The sequence below is a fragment of the Salmo salar genome, chromosome ssa11, assembly GCF_905237065.1.
Source record: "Salmo salar chromosome ssa11, Ssal_v3.1, whole genome shotgun sequence".
Classification (NCBI taxonomy): Eukaryota; Metazoa; Chordata; class Actinopteri; order Salmoniformes; family Salmonidae; genus Salmo; species Salmo salar.
The window spans coordinates 98122878-98141375 of record NC_059452.1 but is presented as its reverse complement, the minus strand read 5'-3'; the positions used below and the strand labels follow the sequence as shown (position 1 = coordinate 98141375).

Below are 18498 nucleotides of genomic sequence, written 5' to 3'. Positions count from 1 at the left end.
AATAAATAAGACCGACACCATTTTTAACAGTATATCGAAAAATATGTTTTTAATTGATGTGACTCTCCACCAATAATTACATTTAGAGGATTGGAGGACTCTATATTAATATATAAGGGGCATTTTCCTTACATTTAGAGGATTGGAGGACTCTATATTAATATCTAAGGGGCATTTTCCATGAGATATTCTCAGATATTCTCACAGATCCTAAGGGGCTTTTATTTAATTCTAAATTAATTAATAATAATAATTGCTTTGTTTAAAAAGTAATTATATTTTAGAGATTTTCATTTAACATAGAGAGAGTGAGAAAAAGGCAATTCTTGAACATGGGGTGAGACATTCTCACTAATTTGGAAATAAAGCCAGTTATTTAGAATTCTTTATTTCTGGAGAAACCTAACTTGATTATTTAGCAGACATCACTTGCTTATATTCAGTCAACACATATCTTAAGAATATCATGGAATATTTGAACATTTTCGTTTCTCCATGCTTGTCTCAGAGCAGCGCAAAACGGTACGGAAATAGACGGACACAGCGGGAGGGCTATGTATTCTGTGCCCACTCGTGGTATATCTCTTCGGTTACACATCCTTGGAATAGCAGAACAGCTTAACGGTACGGGCGGCCTAGGCTGTGCCTGGTGAACAGTTGGTCAAGTTCTGTTGTCAGAAGAGGAATGGAAATGTCAGGGTGAACCGAAAACCTGACGAACCCACCACGTATGTTGACTTTGCCTGTCGGAGGTGGAGTTCCAGAGCTCACAGGTGTGCCTGGCATGGATAATATATATATATATTTAATTCTCAGAACATTAACCATGTGTGTTCGCTTGTTTTGTACCGTTCTGTAGTTTCGACCCAATGATTCGTCTGACAAACAAAGAACTTTGCATCCTCCAGGCCCAGGCATGGATCAAAGCTGGCGATACATTCAATAACGTCATCTTCTCAGATGAATCAACTGTGGCCCTTGAGCAATTTACTCAAAATTGCTACAGAAAAAAGGAAGATCAAGAAGATTAATGAAAGCATAAATATTTTGATGAAGAAATTTTGTTTTGAGTTAGAAATGTAACAGTTTAGAGCAGGGGCGAAAATCTGATATCAACTTTGGAGGGGACAATTACATTACATTTTCTCAAGAGCAATTCCTGAGGGGGACACCAAAAGTAGTGCTGTAACACATAGCCTACGTTTAATATGGTAAATGTATATTAGGAACCAAAGAAATAAGGTGTTTGCCGTACTCCTAACTACCGTTACCCAAAACTACACAACTAATCACAACAGCCTTTAACAAATCTTAGTTCAGTCACCAGTTTAAGTTGAGAGTGGGGGTATCCATGGCATTTTCCAATTATGTTCCTATTTTACAAGTAAAAAAAATTGAGAACCTTTCATAATGTTGCCAAACAAAGACTCAACAAACTTACCTGAGACTCCCTGTCTCTGCCAGTCTGTCCCTGCATATCTGTCCCCAACACTGCTGTCTGTGTGCCATCTGTTGCCTGCTCTGCCTAATGACATCATTGTGAAACATTTCCATTAGAATTTCATTTCTTTCTTATGAACATTTTATCAACTAGTCGTTGAGATATTAGGCTACTAGGGTTCTTACTTTGTGTTTTGGTGTACTGAAAAATACTCTGATGTCCGTCTTTTTTCTGCCATTTTTCTGCCATTTTTCTACCTGGTTGGCTACACACACACAGTATGTAAGTTATTTACAGTAGGAGATGGGCTTCTATCATCTTATCTTCTATCATTCTATATGGGCTTCAATCTAAAAGGTAGCTAGCAAATGTGAAACGGATTGCAGTGACAAGAGTTGACAGCTGTATGAGTTCACCATTTACACAACATATGCTGCAACCTTTTGTAATTTTAATCGTTTGTTTCATATTGGCTGGCTTCTAACAATAGCTGAATTTGCAAAGATAGCGAGCACCAATTCAGTGGTGTTTGCTATAATCTTTGCTACCCGGGTTAAATAAAGGTGAAATAAAATATATAAATAAAAGTTCCCTTGCGACAATTTAGCTTTTGCAACGAGACCATTAAATATATTTAAAACAATGGTAGAAGAGAGTGTAGTTCTGTTCAGTTTATTGCTAACATTATCACAGGGACATTGAAGCACTAACTTACATGCATGCTGATCTTGGAATAAATTGATGATAGCAAAGATTCCATCTTTGACGAAGCCACATAAATGGAATAGGTACTAGCTAGCTTAATAGTTAATATTTGCGTGCTAGCTCTGCATATTCAGCTAGTGTGTGTGCGCGATTGACTGGATTAACCTCACGTCAGTTACGTGCATTGAGTGCCTTTCAGACAGTAGATACGACCTCTACGTTACCTCGCAAGCTAAGGAACTGGCAGTGGATCAAACCATTGTGAGGCAAAGGGTGGTGGGGTCGCAATCTTTTGAAACTTAAAAACGAGCTATTAAGTGTCTATAATCAGCACAATTGCTTTCATTGCGTATTATTAATATTATTTAAATTACATAGTTATGTTTCAGTGATATATTGGGGGGGACAAATCATATTTTTCCCAGGATGGGGGGGTCGTGTCCCCCCCGTCCCCCCCGGGATTTCCGCCCCTGCTTTAGAGTACTTAAGCATCGAATACATTGCAAGTTGAGGGATTTTCACAACAGTAGCCGGGCTATAAATAGTCTATTGTCCTGCTAATAGGAATCATTTGCATGATGGGCTACATTCTTTATTGTAACCGCAATGTCACACATAATTTGTATCTACCTTTCCAATTACTTTTAGAGTTTGAGAATTACAAATGTGTGCTTTCTATTAGGCTGTTAGCCTACCTCAGCTAGTTATGAGGCTTAAGTCATTTTATATAGGTATAGGCTCCACGTAAGGGGTGCGTACTGGCGGCAGAGAAGTCAGGCGCAGGAGAGCAACAACTGATTTACAACGGCGCAGTTTAATACATAAAACCACCGTTAACAGCACAATAAATCAATGGGTACAAAACCCGTCACACACCAGCATAACGTGCACAAGCACTACAATAAACAATTCCGGACAAGGACATGGGAGGGAACAGAGGGTTAAATACACAACATGTAATGATGGAATTGAAACCAGGTGTGTCGGAAGACAAGACAAAACAAATAGAAAATTAAAAGTGGATCGATGATGGCTAGAAGAGCGGTGACGCCGACCGCCGAAAACCGCCCGAACAAGGAGAGGAACTAACTTCGACGGAAGTTGTGACACTCCGAAAGAAATAGACTCTAATTAAGCCCTCTTGTTGTTTGTAAAGTCAAATTCAAAAGGCACTCGCACATCTGAGCTATCTTTTTTTCAGGTGCATGGCAACAGCCGGATAATGTGAGGAAAATAAGAAGGAAGCACACTGCTCTTGATCGTATCACTGATCTTTAATAAGCTTTACGTATCGGCCTTGGCCTTTTGTGAGTTTTTTAAATTAGCACCCTTATGTAGACCTAGCCACACCCACATCCGCTCCACGCATCGAAAGGGGTTGGAGGCGAAGGAAAAACAAATAAGTGCTACCAACTATAACAATATGCATTTCATAAATATTGAAATAAAGTGTCTAAATAAAACGTATTCAACACGTCTGTAGAACCACAATGAGGACATCGACCTACCAAACAAGTTTTCATAAATCATTGGGTACAGTGTAAGAAAAACATCAGAGTAATCCCTGCCACGTCCTGACCAAACTACAATAACAAATAACCCCTATACTGGTCAGGACATGACAGTACCCCCCCCCCAAAAGGTGCAGCCCCCGGATGCACCTCACACAAATAACCAAGAATAACCCCCAAAACAAAAAAAATCCCAAAACTAAAGGGAGGGAAGGGAGGGTGGCTGCCGTCACCGACGGCTCCTGTGCTAACACCCCCCCCTCCCCAAACCTTCTACAGTGGAGGTGGCTTAGGCTCAGACCTTAATCCCCTACCTGACCAAACCACCCCCACTGCATACCTTTGCCAGAGGCTAGTCACTGAAGACCCTGGACTGTCCTCTGGGAGCTCTGGACTGTAGGCCAACTCTGGGAGCTCCGGACTGTAGGCAGACTCACTCGGATCCGGACTGTAGGCAGACTCACTCGGATCCGGACTGTAGGCCGTCTCACTCGGTTCCGGACTGTAGGCCGTCTCACTTGGTTCCAGACTGTAGGCCGTCTCACTCGGTTCCCGGACTGCACACTGTTGCCGGATACTCTGGATGGGGTACTGTCGCCGGACACTCTGGATGGGGCACTGTCGCCGGACACTCTGGACGGGGTACTGTCGCCGGACACTCTGGACGAGGTACTGTCGCCGGACACTCTGGACGAGGTACTGTTGCCGGACACTCTGGACGAGGTACTGTTGCCGGACACTCTGGACGAGGTACTGTTGCCGGACACTCTGGACGAGGTACTGTTGCCGGACACTCTGGACGAGGTACTGTTGCCGGACACTCTGGACTGGGACTGGGCTGACGCACTGGAAGCCTAATGCGTGGGGCTGGTAGTGGAGGTACCAGACTGGGGGTACGCACCTCAAGGCTAGTGCAAGGAGCAGGAACAGGCCGAGTTGGACTGGGCTGACGCACTGGAAGCCTGGTGCGTGTTGCTGGTACCGGATGTGCCAGACTGAAGACACGCACCTCAGGGCTAGTGCGAGGAGCAGGAACAGGACGAGTTGGACTGGGCTGAACCACTGGAAGCCTGGTGCGTGGTGCTGGTTTAGGAGACGCCAGACTATGGATACGCACCTCAGGGTTAGCACGAGAAGCAGGAACTGGATATACCGGTCCATGGGTAAGTACTGGAGGTCAGGAGCGCACCTCTTGCACAACCCGTCCTGGCTGGATAGAAATAGCAGTCCTGCACAAGCGGACTGCTGGTACAGGGCGAACTGGGCTGTGCAGAGGCCTGATGGTTGCCGTGCGTAGAGCAGGCGTAGGGTAGCCTGGGCCTAGGAGGCGCACTGGTGTCCAGATGCACTGTGCAGGCATCCTCCTTCCAGGCTGGATGCCTACTCTAGCACAGCACTTGCGAGGGGCTGGGATCGCTCGCACCGGACTGTGCGTGTGTACGGGCAACATCGTACGCACTTCTGCATACTCCGGCGCTCTCCCCTCCAGTTGCTTCCCATAATAAGCACGGGGAGTTGGCTTGCGGCTCAATCCTGGCCCCGCCAAACTACCCGTGTGCCCCAAAAAAAATATTCTTGGGGTTGCCTCTCGTGCTTCCCCATCGGCGCGTATAAAGCCTCATACCAGCGCCGCTCCGCCTTGGCTGCCTCTATCTCCTCCGGTGGGCGACGATATTCCCCAGCCTGGTGCCATGGTCCAGCCCCGTCCAGAATTTCCTCCCATGTCCATGATTCCCAACAGTTCTTCTGTTGCTGCTTCCTCAGCTGCTTTATCCGTGGTTGGTGGGAGATTCTGTCACGGGTGTCATAGGGTGTAGACCAAGACGCAGCGGGAAAATTTACACTCATCTTCTTTTTATTAGGTGAAGAAGGAAAACATATACAACGTATACAAAACAAAACGAACTTGACAGTTTCGTCAGGCAAACAGCTAAACAAGAACAATCTCCCACAAAACCCATGAAAAACAAACTCCTAATTATAGGACCCTCAATCAGAGGCAACAAAAACCAGCTGCCTCCAATTGAAGGTCCAACCCCAATTAACTACACATAGAAATACAAAAGACTAGATATAACATAGAAAATATACTAACATAGAACATAGACTAACAAACCCCGGACCACATAAACCAAACCCCCCTTTACCTAAATACATAGCCCAAACCACATAAAACAAACACCCCCTGCCACGTCCTGACCAAACTACAATAAAAAATAACCCCTATACTGGTCAGGACGTGACAATTACATCGTTCTTTAGCTCTAGTCGAGTTTTTTTAAGCATGTTTCCCCAATGCCAAATTAAGAGCTTCATCCACACATTGTGGAGAATAGCCTCTTCTTGGAAACCTGTTGCGCATCTCCGCTGCTTTTTCTAGATTGTCCTGAAAATGATTTGTTAGGGAGGGGAGGGAGAGTTCACACCTAGCTCAAGTTGGGGAAGGGAGGGGGGTTCACACCTAGCTCAAGTTGGGGAGGGGAGGGGAGGGGGGTTCACACCTAGCTCAAGTTGGGGAGGGGAGGGGAGGGGGGTTCACACCTAGCTCAAGTTAGGGAGGGGAGGGGAGTTCACACCTAGCTCAAGTTAGGGAGGGGAGGGGAGTTCACACCTAGCTCAAGTTGGGGAGGGGAGGGGAGGGGGGTTCACACCTAGCTCAAGTTGGGGAGGGGAGGGGAGTTCACACCTAGCTCAAGTTGGGGAGGGGAGGGGGGGTTCACACCTAGCTCAAGTTGGGGAGGGGAGGGGGGTTCACACCTAGCTCAAGTTGGGGAGAGGAGGGGGGTTCACACCTAGCTCAAGTTGGGGAGGGGAGGGGGGGTTCACACCTAGCTCAAGTTGGGGAGGGGAGGGGGGTTCACACCTAGCTCAAGTTGGGGAGGGGAGGGGGGTTCACACCTAGCTCAAGTTGGGGAGGGGAGGGGGGTTCACACCTAGCTCAAGTTGGGGAGGGGAGGGGAGTTCACACCTAGCTCAAGTTGGGGAGGGGAGGGGAGGTGGGGTTCACACCTAGCTCAAGTTGGGGAGGGGAGGGGGGGTGGGGTTCACACCTAGCTCAAGTTGGGGAGGGGAGGGGGGTTCACACCTAGCTCAAGTTGGGGAGGGGGGGTTCACACCTAGCTCAAGTTGGGGAGGGGAGGGGGTTCACACCTAGCTCAAGTTGGGGGAGGGGAGGGGGGTTCACACCTAGCTCAAGTTGGGGAGGGGAGGGGGTTCACACCTAGCTCAAGTTGGGGAGGGGAGGGGGGTTCACACCTAGCTCAAGTTGGGGAGGGGGGGTTCACACCTAGCTCAAGCTGGGGAGGGGAGGGGGGTTCACACCTAGCTCAAGTTGGGGAGGGGAGGGGGGTTCACACCTAGCTCAAGATGGGGAGGGGAGGGGGGTTCACACCTAGCTCGGCTATTAGACGATTCTTCAGTAAAGGTTGAATAGTCTATTGTTCAGCTAATAGCCCTCCTGCACGCTTGTGAAAAACTAATAATAATACTTTTCCCCCTTTCCACGTTAAAGATTCCAATTGATAAAGTGTTTTTAGCCTCAATCGGCCCCAACCCCAATTAATACATTTGGGCACAGTTGATAGCGTGCTGGACTTCGGGCTAGAATGTTGAGGGTTCGAAACCTGCTCCCTGCTTGCTATAATGAATGAGTTTGATACACCTGGTATTGGATATGGCTGAAAAAAACTTGCTAAATAGCGATTTTCATAAAATAACTTCATGACAAAAATATATGCACAATTGTTTGTCTCTACATTAACTACCATATTCCTCTCAGTTGTACATTTATTGCTTGACTCGTTATGATGTTAACTACATACGTTTGCTTCCCCGTAAGGTTTTGTCAGCCATCTTTGCTGAAGTCAACAGGGACGGGTGGCCCGTGTCAAATTCGTCATTGGAACCACTCGATATGATTGGTCATATAAAAACCTTGGGACCCAAATGCATATTGAGTGCTCTAACTCCCCCTCGTGGTGGTCTGGAGCAATGAGGCCGTGACGCTGGGTACATCTAAGTCCCGCAGTGTAAGCTCGCAAAATTTAAAGGAGGAACCACAGTATGTAGGGAATTTGGTGCTATTTGGGACACAGTCAATGTCTTTATTCTCAACGGTCTTGTGAGATGTATAGAGACACAAACACAGTGATGAAAAAGCCAATCCAACGCTGAATGATGTCACTCTTCTAGAACCATAAACGATCAAAATAAAGTCGCACACTCCATGTATAATCTCCCAGAAATGTAATGGGTATTTACCAACGTTTCGGCATCACTGCCTTCCTCAGGGTAATGTCATAAGTTCTTGAACCAGGTTATGTAGACACACGGTGCAATTAGGGTAACCAATGACAGTGGTAAGGGGTGTGTCATATTGATTAAGTTAATAAAATTAATTAGTGAAACTGTTAAAAAAAACATTTTTTGTATATGGCATATTAAATATATTATGCTATTGTTATCATATAGAAACATAATTGAATATTGTACATCATATTAGCTTCATGTCACGTCCTGACCATAGAAAGCTCTTATTTTTATTGATAGAGTAGGTCAGGGCGTGACTGGGGGTTTATCTAGTTATTATTTTCTATGTGGGGTTCTAGTTTAGTTTTTCTATGTTTGGTTGATTTGTATGATTCCCAATTAGAGGCAGCTGGTAATCGTTGTCTCTAATTCGGGATCATATTTAAGTAGCTTGTTTTTCACTTGTGGGTTATGGGATATTGTTTATGTGTAGTTGTATTGTTAGTCACGGTTCGTTTATTCTTTATTTGTTTTGTATTTTTCTAAAGTTACACTTTCTCAAATTATGTGGAACGCTACTCACACTGCGCCTTGGTCCGATCATTATTATGACGACCGTGACACGTCAACATACATTGTTTCATTCAATTTCACATAATTTCGTATATTTCATTTTTGTTACATGTAATATTGGTTCAACCTGTCGTGGACGAATCAGAATTAGTTGGGTAACATAGATAATTAAGATGTTTTATTAGTATAATATGCTTATTTGAGGTACTTTTCATTAGAAAGTGTCCATTGGACTCTGGTGTCTTTTCAGTTGCATGTCTACTGGGGCTCAGACACTTGGGGCCCAGAGAGGGGAGAGGTCAGACTTGTCGTCATGGGAATGTATCTTTACCTATGCTTAAACCATGTGAAGGGATGGCGTGATTACTGGGGAACCAATGACTTGTCTCCACAATGTCTGTGAGCAAGTCACTCCCTCCTTTTCCTGATTGTGGGGAGGTTTATGGCAGTGTCTGGGACCATGGTCTCTTAGATCTCACACTTATCCTGTGATAATATATGGCCTAGAGGCTCACTCCCTCCAGTGAGCCTGTCCAGGAGTGGGGTCAAGAGGGGGTTTGCTTGAGATGGGAGTATCTGGAGTTGACAATTGATATATGCCATTGGATGAAATTGTGTTTTTGTTCAATACCGTACCAGGGAGGGACAGTTCTAAGGGGACCAGATACTGGGCTATACAATTAATCCTGTTGACATAGCAGTTACTGTCTGATGTGTTTTATGGATATCTGTCATACAAAACTTAACCTTTGTGAACTGTTACTAAGTATCTGTGGTTTGTCAATGTACGTTGAAGGGGCTGTATCGTTGCTATAAAAGATCCCCGTAGCCATTCTGCAATCACCTCATTAAATGATTCATTCGAGAGAATGCATTATTGGGGGTCAAGAACTTTTGCAAAAGTATCTTAAGTATTAAAGATGTAGTTTAACTCGGACTGGTGTGTTTGTAACTCCTCATTTGGTAATGCGGAAATTAGCCACCACAAACCTTAATATAATGAACAACAGGGGGAACATATTAGGTGTCCACTAATAAGCTGTAAAACATTTTTTTAAATATATGACTTGTTCATAAAGGAAATAGTATTCATAAGAAGGGTCTGAGATCGGGGTCAATGTTTTTAGGATATCCAGTAAGCCTCCCTTAGTAGTAGTAGGATCTCGATGTTACCTTTCCTTGGTAGAGCAACATGTTAAATTCCTGTGTATTTGAGGGAGGAGATTGGATGGTTAGCTTCAATAAAGTGAGCTGCTACTGGATTGTCAATGTTCTTACACCGGATTGAGCTGCAGTGTTCAGCTATGCGTTTAAATTGTATTCGTTTGTCCTACATAGGCTTTCCCACATGAACAAGTGATGAGATAGATTATTCCCTTGGTCTTGCATGAGAAACCCCTCACAGGGATCTTTCGACCTGTATGTGGGTATCTGAAGACGTTTTATAGTGCTATTGCACTGTGCGCATGAGCCACATTTGTAGTTCCCATTTGGAATGGGTGTCAAGAGTGTGAGTGGGCATGTCAGATCTCACCAAACTATCTCCAATATTGCGACCACGCTTCTAGACCACCAGTGGGAGTTCCTTGAAAAGGTGTGCAATTGTTTTGTCTGATTGCAGAATATGCCAGTGCTTTTTCAGGATTGCTTTCATTTTTTGCCAAACCCTTGGTGTACTTAGTACAAAAGACCGTTTTTTTTATCTACTCTTCAAGAACCACCCAGAGCCGTAGTATGCATACCAAGTAGGTATCTGGTAGATCAGAGGGTCACTAAGTTTTATTTTACTGAGAGAAAGGGTGGGGGAATAGTTGCAGTTGTTATTTTGATTTCACCTGTCAGGAGCGTCGTATTGATGGGACCAAAACGCAGCGGGAATGTGTATACTCATCTTCCTTTTTATTTTAGGAAAAAAGACGTGAACACAAAATAAGAAAACACTTAATACAAAAAACAACGAAGAAAAACAGTCTCGTAAGGACAAAATGACTATACAGAGAAACAACTACCCACAAATCCCAATGAAAACACACCCCTCTTAACTAGGCAAGTTAAGAACAAATTCTTATTTACAATGACAGCCTACCAAAAGGCAAAAGGCCTCCTGCGGGGACCGGGCCTGGGATTATACAAAAGAAATACAATATAAATATAGGACAAAACACATCACAACAAGAGAGACCTAAGACAACATAACAAGGCAGCTGTCACAATTGTCTTCGTCTTCAGAAGAAAGAGAAGTCCTCATCTGACAAAGTAGACCAATACGCAGCGGAGGTCGCGTTCATGTTTGAATTTAATTAATCAATAACGTGAACACTATACAAAACAAGAAACAATGACAGTGCAACAGTTTTGCAGGCTATACAAACGCAGTGCAAAAACAATTGCCCACAAACACAGACAAACACACCCTACTAATATAGGACTCCCAATCAAAGGCAACTCAACACACCTGCCTTCAATTGGGAGTCCAATCCCAATTCACTCTACATAGAAAACAAACCTAGAACCTATACCCACCTAACTAACTAAACCTAGAAATACATAAACAGAGCAGTGCCCAAAACCCCCGGAATACATAAATAAGACAACCTACACCACCACCCCGAACCATATAAAACAAATACCCTCTGCCACATCCTGACCAAACTACAACAACACATAACCCTTAACTGGTCAGGACGTGACAGCAGCAAAACATAACACAGCATTGTAGCAACACAACATGACAACATGTGTTACGAACCCCTTTTGCCCTGCAGTCTAGGGGGGATGGAAACAAGACCAGTAACATATCTCATGCAAATCATAACAGTGAAAAGGAACAGTGAGAACTAAAAACAACAGACAACCTAAATCTACCGTCAAACACTTAAGGTTTATTGTTAAACACACGGTAATGGGGGTGTGGGAAAAAGGGGCTGAGCTGGACCCAAGGAAATAAATAATAAATTTCCAAAAAGCCCTAGCCTAGTCTTACTTGGTAAAGAACAGCTAGCTAACTAACCAGTAAAATACAGTTGGTGGTCCACCCAGTTCTAACTAGGGTATTTAGACACAGTTTTCCTACGGGTAATGTATGCCCATGGGCGACTTGCTTTGGTTTCCCCTTTTCCCACCAACAAACAGTCATACACCACAACAATACAATACTCACAGAATAACAGACAAAGTGAGATGTAGGTGCAAAAAACAAAAGAGAGATCTCCAGAGACAACTGATTGGGCTTCTTTTAAACCAAGGGAAAGGGGATGAGATTGGGTAAGGGAAAAGGAGCAGGTGTGTCTTCAGATTAGCGACCGATTGGCGACTGATTGGCGACTGATAGGCGACTGATGACTGGCACCTGTGACTAGGGCAGAAGGAGAGAAAACAAACACACACACAGGATACCTGTATCAGTAACAACATGGTAGCAACACAACATGGTAGAAACACAAAAACATGGTACAAACATTATTGGGCACAGACAACAGCACAAAGGTCAAGAATGTAGTGACAACAATACATCTTACATAGCAGCCACAACTGTCAGTAAGAGTGTCCATGATTGAATCTTTGAATGAAGAGATTGAGATAAAACTGTCCAGTTTGAGTGTTTGTTGCAGCTCGTTCCAGTCGCTAGCTGCAGCGAACTGAAAAGAGGAGCGATCCAGTGATGTGTGTGCATTGGGGACCTTAACAGAATGTGACTGGCAGAATGGGTGGGTCTGGCAGAACAGTTTAACATGCAGGCAGGCAGGCACGCAGGCACAGCACGCACGCACGCACACACACACACACACACACATTTGTTTTACTATCCTTTGTGGGGACCAAACAATTGATTCCAATTCAAAATCCTATTTTCCCCAACCCCTAACCCTAACCATGAAGCTGCCCTTAATTCCCCCACCAACTTCCCACATGCTGACTGCTAACTCTCTGGACAACACTCTGTGGGTTCTGTTCTGTTCTGTTCTGTTCTGTTCTGTCCTGTTCTGATCTCACAATCTCAAGCCACAGTTAGGCATAAGAACACACACAGAAAGACGTGGTTCTAATCCTGAATGCTTGAATGGTTAAAACCGCATTCCAGCCGGTGTCTATTCAACAAGGTACCACCGGCTAAATCTATGACGTTAAAATGCCTATTTACTCTGTTCCATCTAACCGCGCAATCCACTGTCCTGTCAGCCCAGCCAGGCAATTTATAAACTTGATCTCCATTTTAAAAAGCATCTAGGCATTATCTCAGATTTCTTTTAGACTAGCATTTAGTTTTCAACAACAAAGATTTTTATAAACATTGCTGTCTGTCTCTCTTACATTTGCAACATTGTTTCAATATTCAGATTCTATCTCAAACTGTCCCATAGTAATGAATGCGTCAGGAGTCGGGACGAGACAGACAGGCAGGCATCTCTCTCGTCTCTCTCTCTCTACCTCTCCCTCAGTCCCCCTCTCTCTACCTCTCCTTCAGTGTCTCTCCCTCAGTCTCTATGTCTCTCTCTCCCTCTACCTCTCCTTCAGTCTCTCTCGATAAGTCTCTCTCTCTCTACCTCTCCCTCAGTCTCTCTCGATCAGTCTCTACCTCCCTCTCACTCTCTGTCTCTCTCCCTCAGTCTCTACGTCTCTCTCTCTCTCTCTTTACCTCTCCCTCAGTCTCTACCTATCTCTCCCTCAGTCTCTCTCCCTCAGTGTCTACGCCTCTCTCTCTCTCACTTTCTCTACCTCTCCCTCAGTCTCTCTTCCTCCCTTTCTCTCGCTCCCTCTCTCTCTCTGACCTAATATCTTTAAACCAACCTCTGTAGTGGTTTTGTTCACCATTCAGTCAGGTGTCTGGTAATACATGACTACACCTGTAGTCTAAGGAACAGGTCAGACTGGTTCAGGTGTACACAGGTGCCGTACCTCCCTCTTCTTTGCTGGCGACACGCAGCTCTCCATACTCCATTACATTAAAACCATATTCCAATATAATGTTTTAAATCTGCTGCCTTCGTACTTCAATTAATTTAGTGTTTAAAATTGAACCAGCAACATGATTCAGTGTTTTTAAAAACATTCATATTTATAGTTTAAGAACGTATAATTAAGATATATGTCCATGACTGCAGACATGTAAGACACTTCTGTTAACCCTTTATAACAACAGTGAACAGTTCTTTCCTCATCTCTGGACTGTATAAATATGATGCGTGTGGAACCTGTTTTACAGCATGCCTGGAATGCAGAGAGATAGTGAAGGGAAGAGAGATGCTGTGACTTTGTCCCAAATGCTACGCTATTCCCTAGATAGTGCACTACTTTTGACCAAGGCTCTGGATGAAGTGCACTATGTAGGGAATAGAATGCCATTTGGAATGTAGATACTAGGTGTGTCATCCAGCTCAATCAAATCAAATCAAATGTTATTTGTCATATTCTTCATAAACAACAGGTGTAGAGAAACAGTGAAATGCTTACTTACTGGCCATTCCGAACAATGCAGAGATATTTTTAGTTTAAATAGTAGAAAAATAATAACACAAATATTAAATACACAGTGAGTAACTTGGCTATATACACAGGGTACCAGTACTGAGTCGATGTGCAGGTATCATTGTGGTCATGTGACCACGTACACACTGTGGCATAAAATGGTAAAACCTAGAACTGCCCTGTCTATTACTCCCCTGTCTGTGACTCCCCTGTCTGTTACTCTCCTGTCTGTTACTCCCCTGTCAGTAACTCCCCTGTCTCAGTAACTCCCCTGTCTGTAACTCCCCTGTCTGGTACTCCCCTGTCTGTAACTCCCCTGTCTGGTACTCCCCTGTCTGGTACTCCCCTGTCTGTAACTCCCCTGTCAGTAACTCCCCTGTCTGTAATTCCCCTGTCAGTAACTCCCCTGTCTGTAATTCCCCTGTCTGTAACTCCCCTGTCTGGTACTCCCCTGTCTGTTACTCCCCTGTCTGTAACTCCCCTGTCTGTTACTCCCCTGTCTGTAACTCCCCTGTCTGGTACTCCCCTGTCTGTTACTCCCCTGTCTGTAACTCCCCTGTCTGTAACTCCCCTGTCTGTAACTCCCCTGTCTGTTAATCTCCTGTCTGTTACTCCCCTGTCTGTAACTCCCCTGTCTGTAACTCCCCTGTCTGTTACTCCCCTGTCTGTAACTCCCCTGTCTGTAACTCCCCTGTCTGTTAATCTCCTGTCTGTGACTCCCCTGTCTGTTACTCCCCTGTCTGTAACTCTCATGTCTGTTACTCCGCTCTCTGTTACTCACCTGTCCTTTACTCCTCTGTCTGTTACTACCCTGTCTGTGACTCCCCAGTCTGTTACTCCCCTGTCTGTTACTCCCCTGTCTGTTACTCCCCTGTCTGTAACTCCCCTGTCTGTAACTCCCCTGTCTGTTACTCCCCTGTCTGTGACTCCCCTGTCTGTTACTCCCCTGTCTGTAACTCCCCTGTCTGTAACTCCCCTGTCTGTTACTCCCCTGTCTGTTACTCCCCTGTCTGTTACTCCCCTGTCTGTTACTCCTCTGTCTGTTACTACCCTGTCTGCTGTCTGTGAAACTGTATTTTTTAAAATCCTTCATTGAGGGGAGGTGTGGCTATGCTTGGTTTTTATGTACTGGCACATCTCTCCGAATTCCATGGGCACTGTGCTGATATACTCTGTGTGTTAAAACAGTGATAAAGGATGTGGTTAAAAAACTAAGGGCCCAGTCCCTTTATCATTTCACTTCAGAACAGGCCTTTGGGTGTAAGGTGAAGTTAACACAAGTTGCTGATCTTGGGTCAGTTTTTCATTTTTCCCACTCACGTTTACGGTTAGGATTGGGTTGAGGGAAGACTAAAACATCTTTGGCCCAACAAAGATTGGGAAGCTTCAATACATTTTTTATTTAATAGTTATTACATTATAATTTTGCCTATTTGGTAATTATTGGTTTATTCTAGGTTGGATCTCAACATTCCACATTGTTACTCAAGGCTGTTTTATAACTTTTTGATAAACTAGTTTGAAACTGAGTAGTTTTTTTCACCCATTGGGGTCACAACCACATACCACACATCCGTATTAGTAGGATTTAAGTTTCCATGACAACATATTTAAGTGACATCACAGCATCGAGCAGTTATAGAGGTCTTCTGAGTGGATCAGCTCTCCATTCTTACAGAAGACATCAGGAACAAACTTCAGAGTAAAACAATCTGCTGAGAGAGACACAGTCAGTGAGAACGCATTTTGATGGGCATGGATATCGTGTTTATCATGGAAATGGTGGAGCTCGTGGGCATCGCCCTGGGAGTCATAGGATTAATACTGACCATTGTGATCTGTGCACTCCCCACCTGGAGTGTGACAACCATTATAGCCGGTAACGTTGCCACCACAGAGGTGGTCTGGTACGGCCTGTGGATGTACTGTGTGACCCAAGGCACAGGACAGACACAGTGTGAGGTGGACAACTCTGTCTGTCTATGGTGTGGATCATTACTATGGAACAGTTGGAGATATGGTCTGCAGCCTGCCAGAGCCATGATCCTCACTGCCATCATCCTGGGGGTTCTGGGGGTCATGGTCTCCATGGTCAGAGCCAAGTGCACCAACTGCATCAAAGACAAAACGTCTCAGGCCAAGTTGATAATTATCACTGGAATACTTTTCATCCTGGCTGGAATTCTCATCCTTATAGCTGTGTCCTTGGTAGCCAAACGAATCATCAGCAACTCCTCCAAGTGGATGGAAAGAAAGACTGAGTTGGGGGCCTCGCTGTACTTCGGATGGGTGGCAGCCTCCCTGCTCCTGATTGGAGGGGTCTTACTGTGCATCACTGTGGGAGTCTTTGGATGGACGATGGGAATCTTTGGATGGATAGTCTCCCTAGTGTCCTGTTATATCTCTATAAGTCATTATTATTATATTTGGGACATGAAGAAGGTTCTGATGACGATCACCTCCATCTCCTCCATCCTGGGAACTCTAGGAGTGATGGGATCCATCTTTGGGACCAGGTGCTGCAACTGCATCGAGAGTAACAGGATCAGGGTCAAGGCCAGGTTTATCGTTGGAATATTCTTCATCCTGGCCGGTATCCTGCAGCTCACCACTGAAATTGTGGTTGTCCATTTCTTGATAATGGATGTCCAACGGCAGCTCGCTCATCTCGTCGATTTTATCCTATCCGACCTGGTTTTCTTAGCTGAATTGAGTATGTGGTCCGCCTCCATGCTCCTGATAGGAGGGACCATACTCTGCTGCTCCATATTCAAGAGGACCAGTCAGACTCATCGATGACTCAATCAACCTCCCGCTAACAGCTCTGTCTTCAATAGGTCATAGAGGAGATTATGTCATATTGTGGTGGGATCATAGTCTGGTGTAGCTGCTGCTACTACTACTGCTTTAACAGAGAGGCTGTACTTTCTTTTAATGAATAAAATTGAGGTAATATAATTTTAATTATATAATTGTAATTCTATGATGAAGGAAACTCTGTCCTTTCTGTTCAATGTTTAACAGTCGGAAAGTACCAGATAGGTGTGAAAGCAACATAGTTATTGTTCCACCTTGTCTTTGACACATCAAAGAGGACTTTATGACACATTGTGTTCAAATATTCAGTTAATTTAGAGTGAGAGTAGACGTTCCTGAGGAGACTGCAATGAAGGGACATATTCTGACTGTTTCCTCTCTGATGTCATACTATTGATACTTCTCTTTATGTTTCTTTAAAATGGGGATGCATTTATTAAGTAGAGAAAGAATTGGATCAGTAGTTGATTGTTTAACCCTGTTAAATATGTTCAAATAAAATAATTGTATCTGACTGCAAAACGTTTCCTGGTTGCTGCTGTGCATTTCCTGTTTATGTTCACTACATCACCAACAAGCCTACAGTCAGTGACCGGGACCTTCTAACTGAAACATACAATATATCACAGTGTAGAATTATTTCAAGCCATGTCCATGAAACAGTAATCATTAGTCTATTTAGTCTATTGTACAGATCATTTCAGTCCATGAATCCAACCTTAAAATTATTTATTTCACACTCAAGGGTTTTTCAGCATGTAGATTCAATCTATTGATGTGTACTATGAGGCCAAGTCCTTTTTTCATTGCCCCTCAGAACAGGCTTTGGGGTGTATGGTGAAGTTGCCCCTAATTGCTATACTTGGGTCAGTTTAGAATTTTCCCCACTAATGGTTGCGATAAGGATTGGGTTGAGGGAAGACTAAAACATTTTATTACGTCTTTATCCCAAACTCAGATTGGGAAGCCTTCATTTTCATCTCATCCCTACAACATTTTTAGATAGTTATTACATTATAATTATCCCTATTTGGTAGTTATTGGTTTATTCCAGGTTGGATCTCCACATTCTATATTGTTACAACAACGCTGTTTTATGATTATCTGAAAACCTGAGCAGAGTTTTTCACCCATTTGGGTCGCAAACACATCCTGCCCCACATTCGTATTGATAGGATTTATGTTTCCATGACAACATATTTAAGTGACATCACAGCATGGAGTAGTTATAGAGGTCTTCTGAGTGGATCAGCTCTCCATTCTTACAGAAGACCTCAGGAACAAACTTCAGAGTGAACAAATCTGCTGAGCGAGACATAGTCAGGGAGAAAGCATTTTGATGGGCACTTTTAGAATATTTTAAGATAATACACAACGCAGAGGACTAAAGGTCAAGAGGGAATTAACGATCAATGGAAATATACGTTTTTCTGTAATAGGGAATTAATGATTAATGGGTCAGAGACATGGGAGGAATTTCAGTCCGGGACTGATAGCTATATGGCAAGTTCTCATTGGTCCAAATTGAGTCTGAAATGGGATACTTGTTATCTGGGCATTGGCCCAATTATATTTCCAGGAATTCTGGAAATAAAGGTGTACAACTCCATGGGGTATTGGGAACACGTTCTGGAACCTGCCAGAGCCATGATCACCACTGTATTCAATCAATCAATCAATCACATTTATTTATATAGCCCTTCACACATCAGCTGATGTCACAAAGTGCTGTACAGA

The 18498-nt window shown here is 44.0% G+C and overlaps 1 protein-coding gene across 1 annotated transcript; it reads left to right on the top strand.

Moving 5' to 3' along the window:
* Nucleotides 1-15634: 15634 nt before the first annotated feature.
* On the top strand, nucleotides 15635-17145 carry LOC106563777 (claudin-4-like). Its single transcript, XM_014129629.2, has one exon. The coding sequence runs from the start codon at nucleotides 15694-15696 to the stop codon at nucleotides 16741-16743; it is 1050 nt and encodes a 349-aa protein (XP_013985104.2). The 5' UTR covers nucleotides 15635-15693; the 3' UTR covers nucleotides 16744-17145.
* Nucleotides 17146-18498: the final 1353 nt, after the last annotated feature.